We start from the raw sequence: 18,297 nt of genomic DNA on the forward strand, positions 1-18,297 counted from the left end.
AGGTCCCCTTGAAGGAGGATTTCTGTCTCCATATATACACATACATATATATATATATACACACACATACATATATGTATGTTTTGTATGATTTTTGTATACATATTATAACGTATACATATTATGCATGTTTTATATTATTTGTACATACATATGATAAGTATGATTTGTATATACATATGTATATGTATATATAGTATATGTGTGTATATAAATGGAGAGATATATGTATGCATGTGTACATACATATGTATATATATGTATATGGATATGGATGTGTATGTATATACATGTATATACATATACGTCTGTATGTATGCACTTTTACCATTCTGCTATCCCATCATCTTTAATGATACTAGAGAGGCCAATTCCCCAGAAACACCTCATATTCTTAACCCACCTCACAGAGAACAACCACCACCAGGTATCTCTGAGACACCAGTGTGCACCCTCACCAGTGTGGTCCTTATGGCTTCAATGAAAGCCAATGAAAAGAGTGCCCTCTGGGCCTTCCCAGGCAACAGAGTATGATGGTGGGTTCTTCAATTTCATGTAATAGATTCATTTTAAGGTTCAAATCTCTCTGTGCCTTCTGACTTCTTCCTCAAAATCATGCCACAGAAATTCTGGCATCTCCACCTCATATGCCACAGGACATCATTGTGTCCAAGATTTGAGAATCCATGTCAGCAGAGTATTAGACAAGCTCCTGGTTTCCTTTCTAGGAAATTGATTCCCAAGTCAAGAATGTGTGTATCGATGTCAATAAATTCTTCTATCTTCAGCCTTACATCCCCCAACTTAATCCGATGCCTTCCAGATTTACTCCCATATGTGTTTCCTTGATTTCTGATGATACTTAATGCCCAGGTCCTATAATTCTTTTGGTTAGTAACCTATATTTCCTACCATAGCTAGGATCTGAACTATGCTGAGACCTGATCTTAGTCATTTGCCTGAAAATAATGAGCAGAGGGAAGAGGAATCTGGGATGAGGGCAAGCACTATCTTGTGAGGTTTTTGTCTCAAATGAGGTCTTTATCAATTCTCCATGCAAGCATAGTTTGTGCTCCTCTGGCAAGAGGGAGGTACTACTTCTGCCTGTATAGAGCTTGCTTCTGCCTGTGTAAAGCTACTTGCAAGACTCCTGCCTACATAAACTTTCTTCCCAAATTAGTCATGACAAACTAGTGATTATCTTGACAAACTATATTATGCAGCATTAACCAAATAGAAAATCTTAGTGGCTTAGGAAATAAAAGTTGTATATATGTTTAGAGACAAGAATCTCATTCTGTAACCCAGGCTGGAGTGCAGCGGTGATATGGTTTGGCTCTGTGTCCCGAGGCAAATCTTGTGTGGAATTGTAATTCCTCAGCGTTGGAGGAGGGATCTGGTGGGAGGTAACTGAATCATGTGAGTGGATTTCCTCTTTGCTGTTCTTGTGATAGTGAGTGAGTTCTCACAAGATCTGGTTGTTTGAAAGTGTGTAGCACTTCCACCTACTCTCTCTCTTCCTCTTGCTCCAGCCATGTAGGACATGCCGGCTTCTCTTTCACCTTCTGTCATGATTATAAGTTTCCTGAGGTCTTTCCAGCCATGCTCCCTGTACAGCCGGTGAAACCGTGAGCCAATTAAACCTCTTTTCTTTATAAATTATCCAGTCTGAGGTAATTCTTTATAGCAATGTGAGAACGGACTAATAAAGTGGTGCGATTATGACTCACTGAAGCCTCCAACTCCTGGGCTCAAGTGATCCTCTCATCTCAGCCCTCTGAGTAGCTGGGACTACAGGTGTGTACCGCTATACTCAGCTATTTTTAAATTTTTTTTTGTAGATGTAGAGCCTTACTATGTTGCCCAGGCTGGTCTCGACCTCCTAGTCTCAAGCAATCCTCCAGTCTCAGCCACCCAAAATGCTAGGATTATAGGTGTGAGCCACCATGGCCAGCCTAAAATTTGATTTCCTGCTTAAGCAAAGTCTACTGAGGTTTGTGTAACTATTTGGAGCAGTTACCTCCAGCAATTCAGCTTGTTCTGTCTTGTGGCAACTCTCTCATGATGTACTTCTACCACAGGACAGAAGGAATAGACTACTAGAGAAATTTCCACCAGCAATTAAATGTTCCAGTCTGAAAATGATATTTGTCACTTCTTCACTCAACCCTCTGGCTAGAAGTAGTCAGATGCCCCACTGCCCACCACCCAACTCTGCAAGGAGTTGGACTGTGGGAAAATGGAACCCTCCCATATGTTCAGAAGAGAGAAAATGACATACACCTAGAACGCTCTACCATGATGTCACTGATTTTACCTAAAACCACTTTTGGAATCCATAAATGGGGCAAGGGAAATGGATTCCCCTCCCCCACCCCAGTTTATATGGTATAAATTCCATGTGAACAGAGAATATTTGAGTTTTTTATATATCCTCATTTCCCACATGAATATTTTTTATATTGTCTACTTCCCATTTCAAATTTGAAAAGCAGTCTCTGTAAGTGTGGCGTTGTCATCAGAAAGTAACAATAATAAATACAGAAAGTGTATAAAACAGTAGAAACAAGGTTGACTTTATTCCAAACATAAAACACTTATTTTGTGTTAGAAGAGTTATCCCTTGCCTATCCAGGGTGACACCAGTGACTGCACATGTGTTCTTGAGCTGCTTTTCCTCCGGCAAAGACTCATGTCTCCTGTCTCTTTCTGTCTTGAAAGGATATGTTTGTCACTGAAGCTGCTCTCTGGGATCAACGTCAGAGTTGCATACTCTGGAAAAGATCTTTGCAACTCTGGCCTATATGAATCCATAAGCCACAAACTTGACTTTTCGTACCCACCATTTGTGGAACTAAATTATATCAGTACAAAAAGGGCTACATTCTAAATAGTAAAAAAAAATATGCAAAATGAGGTATAAATAAGATTATATTCTGTGTATCAGTGACTCTAGAGGTTAAAAATGACTGAGAAAATAGACAGTTCTTCAGGAAAACACCTTCTTTGGACTCACACCATGTGTTTTCCATTCAAATTAGTAATGTTCAATTTTTCCTGCAGTTGAACCAGCTATTAGCTTTCTGGAGAGTCAAAATTCTCTTCGTTTTAGGATCAAATTTGTATTGTCTTGTTCCATGAAAGAAATAGAAAAATCCTAGAAACAAAACAAAAGAGACTTACTACATTATACAAGTAGTTTCTAGGTTTAACTTGAATTCTTGAGAAACCAATTCATCTGTGAGCACAGATATTTTTGGCATTTGCTGCTCCAACTAACAATAATGATGTTATTGCTATGGCAATGAAATGGAGGAAATACATGTATATTCACTTACCATCTTTCATGAAAACTGCATCAACTTTGTGGCCAATTCCAGGAAAGTCATGTGCTATCATTTTGGGATAACCTGGATCCATAGATCGTTTATATTCATCATACCTGGTCAGAAAACAGTTAAGAGTGTCAGACCTTTTGCTAAACATGTGCACTCTCAAAATCATTACAGAAAATACACAATGAGGAATTTAACCAGAATATTTCATTTTATAGATCATTTGTGAAATGGGGAGTGGATGGGATAAGGTGGAATGTCGGGTGAACTAAAAGGCCTTTAAGGCCCCTCTGAAATCCAACATCGAATTCTCCAGTAGGTTCTACGCTATGTCCTATCAAGGTAACACACTATGGAAGATAAGTAACTTTTGGCCGAAGTAGCTCTGTTAAGATGAATGTCCTCAATTCTACATCCTTTTAAAATTCATCCCCCTACATTCTCTGGATTCCCAGTGCAGGCATTGTGTGATGATTATTGGTCAATAGACTAAATAGATGATAGATTGGCACCAGCCATCTGAAGGAAAGGATGCTGGCCAAGGCAGTTTGAGACTCACTTTGAAATGGGCTATTCTAGAACTTTTTATGTAGAAAGAACTGAGGCCCTAACATTCTCTGCACTTAAACTTACCTCCAGTATTTGTTAGCAACAAAGAAGTAGGTTTTTCCAGTGTTTTCCTCAGAAAGAGCAGCATCGATATGCTTCACAGTTCTAGGGAAGCCAAAGGAGCTGTAGATGTCCTTGGGGTATCCGTGTAGCACATTCTGTCCCTGAACAGCCCAGTACTTATTCCCTGCCAATCAAGAAAGAGTGATGAAAACACTTGCCTAAGACTTCAATAGGCAGTAAGTGAATTTTCAGCTAAGTTCTTAGTTTCACATGCTAGTGCAGTACCCTGGCTGCAGATTAGAATCATCTAGGGAGATTTTTGAAAATACTGATGCCAGGACCCTATCCCAGACCAATTAAATGTGTCTATCTTTGGAAGCTTCTTAGTTGATTCTAATCTGCAGCAAGCTTTGAGAATGACTTGTTTATGGGGTTGGGGGCTTCTTTCCACAGTCAGATGTTCAAATGACTAAAGAGTTAGTTATGCCACCTTGGTGATATAAACTTCGGTTCTCCAGGTTTGCTCATGGACTGTGGAAGTTCAAACCATTTGTATCATAAAGGGTGAAGTGCTGTAGTGACTCATAACCTGTAAGGGTTTGCAATCCTGGATTCAAATCACTGCATTTGACTAGAAGATAGTTCCAAATACTTGAATTAATGCTGTGTCCAGATTCCGTGTTTATACTCAGTAAGCCCCTCATCACATAAAGCTGGTCTCATATACTAAAGCCAAGATTTCTCTTACTGTACACACGTGCTATTTACCCCTCATGAAAAAGGAATTTGAAACTTTCTGTCTCTAACATCCATTTAATTTCATAATTTAAAGGCTAGAAATCCTGTTTCAAAGCGTTTGGCCCATCTGACCTGCATTTAATTCTTTGCCTTGAGTGTATGGCTGAGTCAAATGTCTTACTCATTGTACTACGTTAAACACATGTTTGCAAAAATACTGGTGCGTGGCATAGTGTCTTCAAAGTCCAGGAGCTGATCATTGGATTGTGTTTCATTCTGACAGAATCGAAGAAGTTTCTCCCATTCAATTCACAGTATTCAGAACTTCTCATAATTTGATGTGCATATGAATTGCCCAGGAAACTTGTTAAAATTCAGATTCTATTAAAGAAGATCTGAAGTGGGACCTGAGATTCTGAATTTGTAACAGACTGTCAAGTGATGCCAATGATGCTGGTCTGAGGACCACACTCTTATAGCAAGGTTGCGGCATCCCCTGTCATGGCTGTGGCATCCCCTATCTTAGCTGCCTACTTGAGCTTCCCCCATTCTCAAGAGGGTAGTTTGTATTGAAATAGAGTCTAGGAAATCATACAAACAAAATCTTTCTGTTCCGTCCTCTGTAGGATTGGCCCAAGTCTCGAGTTTTACTTTGAGTATTCCCAGGAATATGGAGGGGGTTTTAAATACATAGTTTGTGCAAAAAATATTTTTGTAAATCTAGATTCATTAAAAAGGCCAGAACATTCTATCTCCAGTCATTTGCCTTTTGTTTAAAATGACTCCAAAATGAGCTACGCACTGTTTAGTTGATGGACTTTCATTGATTTGGTTGGTGAGACTGAGATTTTCAAAAGTCCCTGGAGAGAATGTAGCTAGTAACCTTATATCTCAGCCCCAAAGGGAATGAAAAATTGATTTATTAAAGCAGTGAAAAATAATTAGAAAGATTACCTTTGAAAAACCGGACTTCATCTCTGTCGGCAAATTCGTAAGCAGCTTCAAGCCCATTTGGCAGTTGTGGCCAGAAAACAGAAATGAAATTGAGCTCAACTTCCGGGTAGAAGGGATTTGTGCGCATGTAGAATCTGATTAGAAAAAAAGCAAGAAAAGTTTCCATCTAATTTCTGGTAATCTCTGGCAGATATCCAGCTCCAGCTCCTTCTTGTTGCTGGCACTAGTGGTGTGCTGGTAAATGTATAACATTCAGCTCTCCAAAGAAGGGTTGGTTTATAGCATTTGCTGATTTTACTAGCTTGAAATACTCCCATTATGATGAATTTCAAGAGTCTCAGTGGAGCACCATTGTATAGCATACAAATAAAATCGGCATAAGTAACTTTAAGAACATAAATAAGTAGAAAAATGCAGTAAAAATTATGACAAACTGATGATTTTTGATTATTTTTATTACCTTTTATTTTAATGTAATTTAATTTTGTTTATATAATTTAAGTTTTATCTCTTTTTTATTTATTTACTTTTTTGAGACAGAGTCTCACTCTGTCACCCAGGCTGGAGTGTAGTGGCACAATCTTGGCTCAGTGCAACCTCTGCCTCCCAGATTCAAGGATTCTCCTGCTTCAGCCTCCTGAGTAGCTGGGATTACAGGTACAGGCCAACACGCCCAGCTAATTTTTGTACTTTTAGTAGAGACAGGGTTTCACCATATTGGCCAGGCTGGTCTTGAACTCCTGATCTCAAATGATTCCCCCGCCTCAGCCTCCCAAAGTGCTGCGATTACAAGTGTGAGCCACTGCACCTGGCCTATAATTTAATTTTTAATAATGGCTATGGTTCACAGCTAGCTTGCAAAATTCTTCAAAATTTAACAGTCAGCTTTGGTGAGCCATTAGGGATCGGCTGTGCACATTACCAGCTGGACCATGACTCTAATATCATATTATTTAGCGGTTACTTACAACACACCAGGCCCATTCCTTACATGAGACCTTATCACAAGGACACTACAAGAGAGTATTTGAGGATGAGAAATTGAGGTCGGGGAGACTAAGGGAGGTGTCTAAGGCCACCCAGCTGGTAAGAGGCTAAGGTTGATTTTTAAACTCCGCTCTGGCAGCCACTCCCTTTGTTGTCCCTTGGTTAGTAGTATTTACACAAAGTGGATTATAGAGCTTATAGGGACTAGGGTAACAGCACAGCATAGACTGTTATGTGGGCTGACACAGAAGAGCTCCAGATTCCAGGCCACAGGGAAGCCTATGGCCTTGGCTGTCGGAAACCTGACTTCTAGGTCCAGTCCTGCCTCTGCCTGGCTGTGATGCCTTAGGCAAATCAGTTACTATCTCTATCTCTAGCCTTTCATGTCTCCTCGACATGGCGACATTTAAATGATCTCTGTGTCCTTTCAATTCTGGCAAATCCTCAAATTGGTCCTGTTCCATCTAGTAATATTTGGTTTGATAGGTGTGTCCTGCTGTACTGAGAGGTTTCCTTTAAAACCATGTGTTTTCTTAACTTGTCCCAGCATTGAACCACACCCTGTATAGTTTACCCTCAGCCTTATCTTTTACACTTAAAAAGTAAAGAGAGGGCAGAAAGAATTATGAGCCAGTGCCCTGAATTCTAGGAGAGATGCGACTACAGAGTAGTAAAACAGTGCCACGGCACTTGAGAGGCTGCAGAGAATGAGCCTTTCAGGCCACCCTGAATTTCTATGTGTTGATCTTTCTGTGGACTGCATCATTCACCAAATGCAGTGTGCAATAACACACCAAAAGAGTGTGTTATTATTTTGCCTGATCCTTTAGGAATCACTATGGTACAGAGAGCAGGCCTCCTCCTTGCATGTGAGATGACCCCAACTTTTTGAGTCCACATGCTGCAGAGGGAGTTCTAGGATTCTTCTTTGAAGAGGGAAGCACCACATTGTGGCTGCCCCTATCTGTCCCAGGAGGGATTTCATCAGTTCTTGGGGACTTTCCCAGCATTGGTGCCCTCTCTTCTCTTCTTCTCTGGGCCTCCAGGGGGCAACAGAGACCCTTCAAGATAATAGGCTTTGGGAGGGCCATTTTTCCAGGATGGCAGGGGAGATAATTAAAGGATGGCTATGCAACCCTCATCAGTGAGATGTTGCTATGGAAAGGACCACTTTCTCCTAAGAAAGTCCAATGATACTTATCACCATAAAGAGTGGCATAATGAAAAGAGATCTGAAATAGGGAACAGAAGACCAATAACTGCTCTGCTACCAATGAGATCTATGCCCCCGAAAGATCTCTTTCCTTCTCTCTGACTTACTTTGCTAATCTGTAAAAAAAGATCATACATACTGATTTTCTAAATCAACTATATTTTCTGAGAATCAGTTGACCTAATATATGTAGAAAAACAAAGTTGTTACAAGTACATTATGTTGTACAAATGCATGCGATTGCTACCATATGATTATAGATGTAAATCAGCATGAAATAAGTAACATGTGAAGCATAATAGTTAATCATAGTGGTGAATGTTGTTATTATTACAAATGCAGATCACAAAGAAGAACTGACATCTTACCTGTCTTTAAAGAACATCACTTCTCCCCGAATCGTAGTTATGGCATCAAAGGTTAGCTTACTGTCACACACTTTTGGGGTTTGTGGGCCGATGGGCTGGACAGGATTTTGGGAACGTCCTAAGGAAAATAAAATATCTGGAGTTAGTTTTGCCTAGTATTAGAAAACTACATAAACAATGAAGACAGCTTCTTCAAGGATATCGCTAATGGCTGTTTTATTTGAAATACATATAAAGACCACCAGGCCCTTGTCCGTAATGTTTCTCTCCATACTCACCATATATAGCTTGGATGCCATCAATGTCATCCTGAGCTAGCTGAACATCACCACTGAAGGTGTAGCTAGGGTACATCAAAGCCCCGATATCAGTAGAATGGGAGAGTCCAAGAGAATGGCCGAGTTCATGAGCCGCAACACGATATAAGTTGTACTCTAAAAAGGCCAATAAATCAATTTGTAATTATTTGAAAGGTATTCAGTTTTGAGGCATTTAACTAATAAATAATTTACAACTATAAGGACTCATGTTACTATTTTATCAGTGACTTTTGAAATATATGCATGTATATATTTTTTCTGAAGGCAGAAGGCATGCATTTATTAATAACGAAGAGACATGTTGAAACCTAAACTCTATGATTACACTCATACAATTAAAAGACAAACTCAGCTGACTGAAAGCGCACCACAGATTAATCCATATTATCAATGATTAAATGACACGTATTATTTCACACAGAAGCAAAATATTCTATTAACATTTAATATTTTTCTTTTTCTTTTTTTCTTTCTTGAGACGGAGTCTCACTCTGTCACCCAGGCTGGAGGGCAGTGGCATGATCTTGGCTCACTGCAACCTCTGCCTCCTGGGTTCAGGCGGTTCTCCTGCCTCAGCCTCCTGAGTAGCTGAGATTACAGACGTGTGCCACCATGCCTGTCTAATTTTTATATTTTTAGAAGAGACGGGGTTTCACCATATTGGTCAGGTGGGTCTCGAACTCCTGACCTTGTGATCTGCCTGCCTTGGCCTCCCAAAGTGCTGGGATTACAGGCATGAGCCACTGCGCCCAGCCTAATATTTAATATTTTTCTTATTTACAAAACTGATAAATGTTGACTGCTGGAAATTTTGGAAAACACAAAAAGCCTTCCTTTTCTTTAATTTCCACATAAGTTTATGACCACTGTTAAATTTCACTGTTTTCTTCTAATGAAAAAGTTTCAATGTTGATGCCCACAATTAAAACATCAAAGTTTTCAACAATTTTCTTAATAAAAATTTTAGAGTGGCCTAGTTGTCACTGCTAAGATGTTGTTAGCTAGCAGAAAAGACCACTCTTTCACTTTTCTAAGTGTATCACTAATTTTCTGAGTGGTAATAGAAAAATATATACTTCTACGAATGCATTCTTTCAACTAAATCAACCAATATTACAATGAAACATGAAGGGGTGGGAGAATTGAGAGAGGCAAATTTGATTGGCTTACCTCTGAAATTGTTGGTCCACCTTTCATCTTCATCAAAATGAGCATCCCCTCCAATACCTGGGCCTGGTTGAAAAGCATGAGCAAGATTTCCTCCAGGTCCATCAAAAGGAGAGTTGTCCCGATGATCTGAAAGAAACAATTCAACAAAGATTCCTTGCGGTTCTTATGTAAGCTAAGCCAGAAGGGCAAGCATTAGCTTTGTTAAGAGGCCAACAGACTTCCATCAACTGTGATGCAGTTTCCCTCTTCGAGCCCATAAAATCAACATTCATTTTAAACAATCAATTCCAGTTGCAAAGCTACGAGATCTAGGGGCAAGGTGAGGTTAAGGTGCTATAAGAAGAGCTTACCTCCCCTGACAAAAGATATCATGATGTCTGCTTGACCCTCAGAGACCTTGGTGAATGTCAGAGGTGTGACATTACTCCAGAGTTGGAAGGCTTTCGCAATGGCATGGTCCACATCTGCTCTTGGCAAATCTGGCGTGTAATTTTCAATCCTTAGAATGAAACAAAATAGAGACACATTGGACGTGACTTCTTACCACTGTCATGGGAAATAGCTCTCTCACTCTGGCCCTCAGTCTGCCTACCTGTAGGTCAGATGTGTTTGCTCCCAGCGAGGGTTCCCCTCAGTGAGGACAAACTGAGCCACATCAGGCACTCCACATCTGGGCTGCTTCATCACCTTCAGGGTTTCAGCATCTGGTTTCCCAGTCACTTTCAGCCCAAAGAATTCCTGCATTTGCTTCAATTTTTCAACCACTGGGCCACTATTTCTCCGCTTTTCAACTTGCCTCCCATCATTCTTCAGGTTGTAGTATTTTTCCAGGTATTTCTGACAAAAGAAAATTTTCAAAACACTGCATGGGAAATCTTTCTCATTATTCTAAAAATTGATGGCATTAAGTTTTAGCCAAAACAGAGAACTGCTTTTAAACCTTGTGTTTAGATTTCGCAGTTGCTTTTATCCTTATTTTTGGTGAGAAATGAAATTTCAGAGTAGAAATGTCCCTACTATTAGTTATTGTGAAGTAAGAACTTCATAGTAGAGCAATTTTTGTAGAGCAAGATTTGCATACTGTTACAAGTCTACAATTTGTGGAGACAGGTTTGGATGCTGTTCCTTTAGTTCACTCTCACCTCCAACTGGAAAAAGAGAGCCTATGCATGGCTAGATACATTTGGGTGGAGGGTGCTGTTTCTAGCAAAAAAAAAAAACTCTTTATAGGAAACCTATCCTTAAAAAACTCTATTACATTACTGCAGAAAAATACAAATTAAAAATTTGCATTATTGTCACATGCAATGCAGTATTTACCTGGACTAAGTCCACATCTTGCTCTTGTGTTTCTAGAGTCGCTGGGAAGCTGTGAGACACCACACCCCAGAACAGCAGCAGCAGCAGTGGAGGAAAGCTGTGCATACTGGCCTTTGTCTTCTTTCTCAGTGCAAGGTAAGTGGTGGCTTCCCAGCTTCTTGCTGCTCCAATATCCCAGCTAGGAAGCTCCCTCTGTATATATAGAGTCCTTGCCCTTCCAGAAAGCCAGAGGCTGTCTGACTCATGTTTTATAACATCCTCTTGATTAGCTATGAATAGACTAGGCAATCATTAGAAATGGTGACTCCTAGCAGATTATTTGGAATCACTTGGTGTTGCAATGTCATGATTAACTTCAAACAAGATGTGTGTGAAGGAGACACACTCTGCCAAGTAAACAGTGGTTTTCTCCAATTCATTTCTTTCCTATTTGAGAAAGGCTCTTGTTATATACACAGGTCAAAGAGTACTCCATGGTCTTTTTGAAAAAGACTGATTCTGATGGTCATAAAGTGCTACAGGTTTCTCCACACACCTTGCTCCCAGGGCAGAGGGTGGAATTACTAACACTGTGCACCTTATGGCTGTTCAGCACCTGTACTGACTGAAGTTCAGCTCCTCCGGCACTCACTTTATGGTGGCTCTTCGGGGTTCTCTGAGGTTCCCTTCTGCCTTTGTTAAGCTGCCTGGTACCCTATTGCGATAGCACCATGGCTTCCCTTAATCTTTACTCAGAGCCAGGCATGGTGGCTCAAGCCTATAATCCCAGAATTTCAGGAGGCCGAGGCAGGAGAATCACTTGAGCCCAGGAGTTCAAGATCAGCCTGGGCAACATGGTGAAACCCCATCTCTGTAAAAAACAAACAAACAAACAAACATTTTTTAAAGTTAGCCAAGCATGGAGGCATGCACCTGTAGTCCTAGTCACTGAAGAGGCTGAGGTGGGAGGATCACTTGGGCCTGGGAGGTTGAGGCTGCATCGAGCTGTGATTGTGCCGCTGCACTCCAGCCTAGGCAAGAGAGAGAGACCCTGTCTAAAATAAAATTTGAAAAAATTTACTCAGGCCTAGGATTTAAGAGCCTTACCTGAGAAGACCCCTCATCCACAGGTGGAGTATGAGATAACTCCCCACCCCTTGCCCATCATTATCATGGGACAAATAGGATCCTTCCCTGAAACTTGTCTGAATGTACCAGATGATGAAAAGGCTGGAAAGAGACCGAGCGTGACTCTGGGGTCTTATTTTTAATCATACTTGTTTCCCTTGATATGAGTCTATCTTTGCTCCTTGGTGCTAGGCAGCATTTATTTATTCTTTCATGTATGCATTCATTCATATATTTATGCATTCCTCCATTCAAAAGATCTTATTTAGCATCTCCTGCCCATTAAAATAAATACATGGCTCTGTAATGAAAGATGTGTATTCCTGTACTTATGTTCCACATTAAATTGTCTTGGGTACTGGTGACTGGTGTCACCAGTGCTATCTGTAGCATTCCTGGTAAGAAAAGTTGGTTTATCTCTGTAGCTCCCCTACTCATGCCCCACTCTCCTTCCTTGGAAGCATTTATTGAAAACATACAGTGGAGAAACACTGGCCTGTTTTATCACTTCAGCACCTTATGGTGTCTCCCACCTTTCCCACTGTATCAGGTTTGCTTTTCAAGACTTTCCTCACCTTATGGATTCCTGTTTCCTTACAGCGTCAAGACTGATATCTTACTCATAAACAATACTTCAGTATATCTTGGATTGATCTGAGATAAGTCATATCCTTTCTAATTATTTAACTACAACTTCCTCATCTAAGTGGCATAACATGTGAGTTCAAGAGGGTAAGAAGAATGGGAAGACATTCTCACGAAAATGAAATCCTCTTCTCAGAGGCATCAGAGGGAGGGTGGGGCAGAGACCAAAGAACAATTGCCACTGAAGTGACTCCAGCACAGACAAAGAAAATAGTGAAAGGGGCTCTTCATATTAGAGGGTGAACATAGACTATGTTTTAAAAGTCAAGGAGTGGCAGATATACTCGACTGTGAGGGAATCTAGTCACTGTGAAGACGTGACAAGCCTAGCTCCACTGAGGCCTGGGAAACAAGGGTGAGTTAATAGGTTAACTCAGGAAAGCAGCATGTGACCATCTGTGATTGGACAGGAAATTGCCTAAGACGTCACCCTGGAAGAGTCTCATACACTGTCCCATCTGGCAAGAGCCTGCACATCCTGCAATGTAGAAGTTTTCAAACTTTTATAAACCTCTGTATCCTTTACTTAAACAAAATCCCTTTTGGAAAGCAAATTTGAAAACCAGGTGAAAACAGAAGTTCTCTGGTGGAAGTTGGAAATAGAGCCTTGGAGTCCCCCACAACTCGCCACATCATGCCTGCTTTTTCCTCCCTTCTCTAGCAAAGCTCCCTGCATCTGAGTCCAGAGCTCTCATGCTAAATGCTCACAGTGTTTCATTAAATGTCATAGTTGCTGACGTGGATTGGAAACCGGTTGCTTGAAACATCTTTTCGTTAATTTTTTTTTCCTAAAATAAACAAAAAAAATTAAATTAAGTTTTGGTTAAGCAGCCAGCCTAGATTCACATGGCCCTGAATCTTGGAATTTCCGGTTAGGTATTCATGGAAGATCGTCTAATACAACATATGTAACTTTGCAGCTGGTGCTAGCATATGATTTATTTGAGAGTAAAAAAGAAAACAAAAATTTAGAACAGAAAGCTGGGGATTAAATCATACCAAATCCTAGCAATGCCTAAACTTAGCATAGTTTCCAAGAAGTTCAAAACATGTTAAAGTTGTATTTGCTCTTCACATCCATACTATTTGTTTCCTCTGGGAGCATCTTCTTCCCCCATAATTCTCTTTTAAATGTAATTTTCTGAAATTATTCCTTTACCCCTTATGACAAGCATAAGAGGGCTCTCGTGTGGCTGTGTCAGCTGACTCCGGACTATTTCCAGGCAGGCAAATTATTTCCATGGTTTTCTTGGTTGCTTCATGCTGGCTGCTCTGTGAAAGGCCTCAAACATATTTGTATTTTTCCATATTAAACTTAGTCTTGAAATTTCAATCTTGCTTCATATTTTTTTATGCTGGGGAATTCAGCCTTTTTAATTTTGTAACTCCATTTGAGTGTCAGATATTTTTTCTATTTTTTGTCCTACAAGTCTTGAAATGGTCTTTAGCCAGAAACATTAAGTATTTAGTGCTATTTTGTTGTGAGAGTTACACGTGGGAAAAATTTGCCCCACCGTCTGTATTCTTCCTACATATGGCCATGCAGTAGCTTTATGGATAACCATTGACCAGACACTTAACAGACACTTGGTACACACTGGTTCCGTCAGTCCTCATAGTTACCTTCCGGGTAGAAATGATTGATCAATTAACCCCAAGTCCCAGGGCACACAGCAGAGTGGTAGTCACTCATTGAACACAGCTCTGTGCCACTGCAGTCCAGACATGACACATACATACTCTGGGATAGAAATCTTGCTTCCCTAACAGAGAGAAAGTGTCTGGAGACACGAGGACTGTCACATTAACTCCCTCAAGTCCACAATAATGTCTCCATGCCACCACCCGGTCCCACAGGCCTGAAAGAATCGTCCCCTTCAAGCTGTCACTCAATCTCTCTTATTTGTCTTATCAAACTTGTTGAATTTGTAGTTTATACTACCTCAACATAGTAGGTGTCTGCAAATGATTGTTACATGAGTTAATAAATGAATAGATCAATGAAGAAATAGATACTTAAATGACACTTAAATAAAGGTTCTACTTCTCATTAGGCTGAGTTGTTTATAAGAAGTCTTATGTCCATGACTTTTACTCTCCTAAGACTAAAGTTTTTACAATTACCATGGGAAGAATTTGGATATATCAACTGACTGGACATTCAATTAACTAATTTATTTATTTAGAGACAAGGTCTCCCTCTGTCACTTAGGCTGGAGTGTAGGGACCTCAAACTCCTGGGCTTAAGCAATCCTCCTGCCTCAGACTCCCAAGTATGTAGAACTACAGATGTGCACCACCATGTCCCACTGATTTTTAAGATTTTTTGTAGAGATGAGGTCTCACTATGTTGGCCAGGCTAGTCTCAAACTCCTGGCCTCAAGTAGTTCTCTCACCTCGGCCTCCCAGAGTGTTGGGATTATAGGCGTGAGCCACCACACCCAGCCTTACAGGAGATTTTATATGAAGCATAGCACATTTATTTTTGGTGATTTGCATGCCATGCTAGAAGCATTTAGTATCAGATTATTTTGAGCATTTTATTAATTTGTTGGTCAATAATATTTTCTTATCTGCATGGTTTATTAAACACTGTGGAAAATGCTTATAGTTAGCACATTTGTGAAACAGATTTTTGCAGCTATAGCTCCTTTTAAAGGAAATTCAAACCAAGAGACTTTCTGGGGATGAGTGTTACTCGTACCATAGCTCAGTTCAGCCCTGTCAAAACCATCCTTTCCCAGCTCTTACATCGTGAATATGAATTTGAGATGGATTTGAAATATGTGAGGAAGCTTCCTGTGAGATTTTGATCATGTGCCCAGACTATGACTTGCTTGTTTGGAGTCTGTGACATACACACGTGTGTGGCCTGCAGAGCTTTTAGTCCATGATTCAGAATTCAAACTATATTCCATTGTTTCAGAATTTTTCTGTTTTTCACAAAGTGAAATGTTCTCTAAGCCTGCTACCCAGTTCTTTTTAATTACTCTTAACTACTTATGCCTCAGCCATAATTCTTTCTTTTTTTTTTATTATCATACTTTTCAAGGCAGAGTCTTGCTCTGTTGCCCAGGCTGGAATGCAGTGGCATAACCATGGCTCATTGCAGCCTCCACCTCCTGGGCTCAAGTGATCCTCCCACATCAGCCTCTCAAGTAGCTGGGACTACAGCTCTCATACAGCAACTGGGGAACTACAGGTGTATGCCACCACACCCATCTAATTGTTATTATTATTATTTTTGTAGAGACAGGGTCTTGCTATGCTGTTCAGGCTGGTCTCAAACTCCTAGCCTCAAGTGATCCTTCCTCATCAGCCTCCTAAAGTTATAATCATTTATGATGACCATTGGGCTGGTCAGTTGGTTTTCCTTGAATCAGTCAATTCTTCTTCTTTTTTTTTTCTATTGAGACAGAGCGTCACTCTGTCGCCCAGGCTAGAGTGCAGTGGCATGATCTTGGCTCATTGCAACCTCCACTTCCCGGGCTCAAGCAATTCTCCTGCCTCAGCTTCTCAAGTGGCTGGGATTACAGGCATGTGCCACCATGCCTGACTAAGAATCAGTCAATTCTTATGAGTTCTCACTGAAAGAAATAACATTTAACCTTTACTGGACTCTCTATACCTTTAACATACAAAACTATTTTATCCTCACAATAATCCTGTGGAATAGTTAGGGTGGATACTATTATTTCCATTTCATAGGTGAAGAAACTGGGACAACTTTCCATGACTAAATCCTTTGTCCAAGACAGTTCCTCTAGCAAGTAGTAGAGACAGAAACTTGAAAAAGGTCTTTGGCAGCAAAACCAGGTAATTCAGCTCTTAAGACAAAAGATAAATCCCTGCAGACATCTTTTTATACTTGTCACTGAGATGCATTTTTAGTTCTAATAGAAAATTATTGATGAAACCACCAATAAGACTGCACAGTCCCTTTTTGCTTAAACTGACATCTTCTCCTGTGAATTATACCCTTCTCTCTCAAGGGTGTTTCTTGCCCTTGGCACAGATTCTTTCCCTCATCCTGTGAACATGGCTGCTCTGTGAAATACATGAAGGAGCACAACCCTAACAATTGTTGCAACCCATAACTCCTTGAGCATCATTTTTCTCTTTATCATCAGCCTTATTACCTAACTTGGATCTTGACCTTGACCTCACCCCCTTGTTGTACATTTTCAAACATTACTATTAACATCCAACATTTAAAAAAAAAAGTCAAATGGCTTTTCTTCAGTTCACATTTTCATCAGTCCTTTTTAGCGTTCAATGCTCAGTCTTGGAAACCCTCAGCTTGGAGTTTCTGCACTTTATTTTTCTCCCTGTACCTTTCTGATTACTTCCCCTCCTTTGCTGGTGTCTCCTTCCTTCCCTTCCTCTTGAATTTTGCCATTCACCAATGTCCTGTTTTGAGTCTTCACTTTTAATCTCTGGCCACTATTTCTCCAGGACAGTCTCGTCTATTCCCACAACTTCACCCAACATCCCCACAAAAATGTCTTCCTAAACTTTAGCCCTACTGTTTTCCTGAACTCCTGTCTCATAGTTTCCACTGCCACCAGGACACTTCAATCTGGATAGATCTGGTTTCATTTTCTTTTAAACCAAGACTCCTATTCCTCCTTATATACTTCTTACCTAGCACAGCTTGCTAAATCACAGACCTGGGTTCAAATGCCAACTCTGCCAATTACTAGCTAAATGACCAATTATTCAACCTTTTTATTTTCTCATCTAAAAAATGGAAATAATAACAGCACCTGCCTTAGATGGTTGTTTGGAGGCTAAAATAATACATATAAAATATATTAGTACAATGACTGGCACACAGTGAACACACACAAAATATTTGTAATTATTTTTATGAATAAAATGCTTCAGCAGTATCCATTGCCTAGCACAGCAAAAGGAACAACCAGCAGACTAAACAGACAACCCACAGAGTGGGAGAAAATCCTCACAATTGATATATCTGACAAAGGACTAATATCCAGAATCTGCAACAAACTCAAATAAATTAGCCAGAATAAAACAAACAATGTCATCAAAAAGTGGGCTAAGGACATGAACAGACAATTCTCAAAAGAAGATATACAAATGGCCAACAAACATATGAAAATATGCTCAACATCACTTATGATCAGGGAAATGCAAACCAAAACCACAATGCGATACCACCTTAATCCTGCAAGAATGCCCATAATCAAAAAATCAAAAAACAGTAGATGTTGGCATGGATGCAGTGAAAGGGAACACTTCTACACTGCTGGTGGGAATGTAAACTAGCACAGCCGCTATGGAAAACAGTGTGGAGGTTCCTTAAATAACTAAAAGTAGAACTACCATTTGATCCAGCAATTCCACTACTGAGTATCTACCCAGAGGAAAAGAAGTAAATTATACAAAAAAGATACTTGCATATGCATGTTTATACCAGCACAATTCGCAGTTGCAAAAATGTGGAACCAACCCAAATGCCCATGAATCAACAAGTGGATAAAGAAACTGTGATATATATTTTA

At 40.1% G+C, this 18,297-nt stretch overlaps 1 protein-coding gene across 1 annotated transcript; it reads right to left on the reverse strand.

Annotated features, from left to right (window-relative positions):
* Nucleotides 1-2,552: 2,552 nt before the first annotated feature.
* Nucleotides 2,553-11,303, reverse strand: MMP1 (matrix metallopeptidase 1). Its single transcript, XM_508722.8, has 10 exons — nt 11,018-11,303; nt 10,290-10,534; nt 10,048-10,196; nt 9,698-9,823; nt 8,486-8,641; nt 8,208-8,325; nt 5,640-5,773; nt 3,969-4,131; nt 3,339-3,442; nt 2,553-3,157 (listed from the first exon to the last, which is right to left on the reverse strand). The coding sequence occupies exons 1-10, from the start codon at nt 11,120-11,122 to the stop codon at nt 3,048-3,050; spliced, it is 1,410 nt and encodes a 469-aa protein (XP_508722.2). The 5' UTR covers nt 11,123-11,303; the 3' UTR covers nt 2,553-3,047.
* Between the last annotated feature and the right edge of the window lie 6,994 nt (nt 11,304-18,297).

The sequence above is a fragment of the Pan troglodytes genome, chromosome 9 (assembly GCF_028858775.2).
Source record: "Pan troglodytes isolate AG18354 chromosome 9, NHGRI_mPanTro3-v2.0_pri, whole genome shotgun sequence".
Classification (NCBI taxonomy): Eukaryota; Metazoa; Chordata; class Mammalia; order Primates; family Hominidae; genus Pan; species Pan troglodytes.

What these genes read in the sequence shown, in the direction of transcription:
- MMP1 (XM_508722.8), bottom strand. Translation starts at nt 11,122, where the DNA reads ATGCACAGCTTTCCTCCACTGCTGCTGCTGCTGTTCTGGGGTGTGGTG. An exon ending in GTGGACCAACAATTTCAGAG is followed by an intron (nt 8,642 to 9,697) that starts GTAAGCCAATCA and finishes TGGCCTTTTTAG; the next exon opens with AGTACAACTTATATCGTGTT. An exon ending in TGGCATCCAAGCTATATATG is followed by an intron (nt 8,326 to 8,485) that starts GTGAGTATGGAG and finishes TATTTTCCTTAG; the next exon opens with GACGTTCCCAAAATCCTGTC.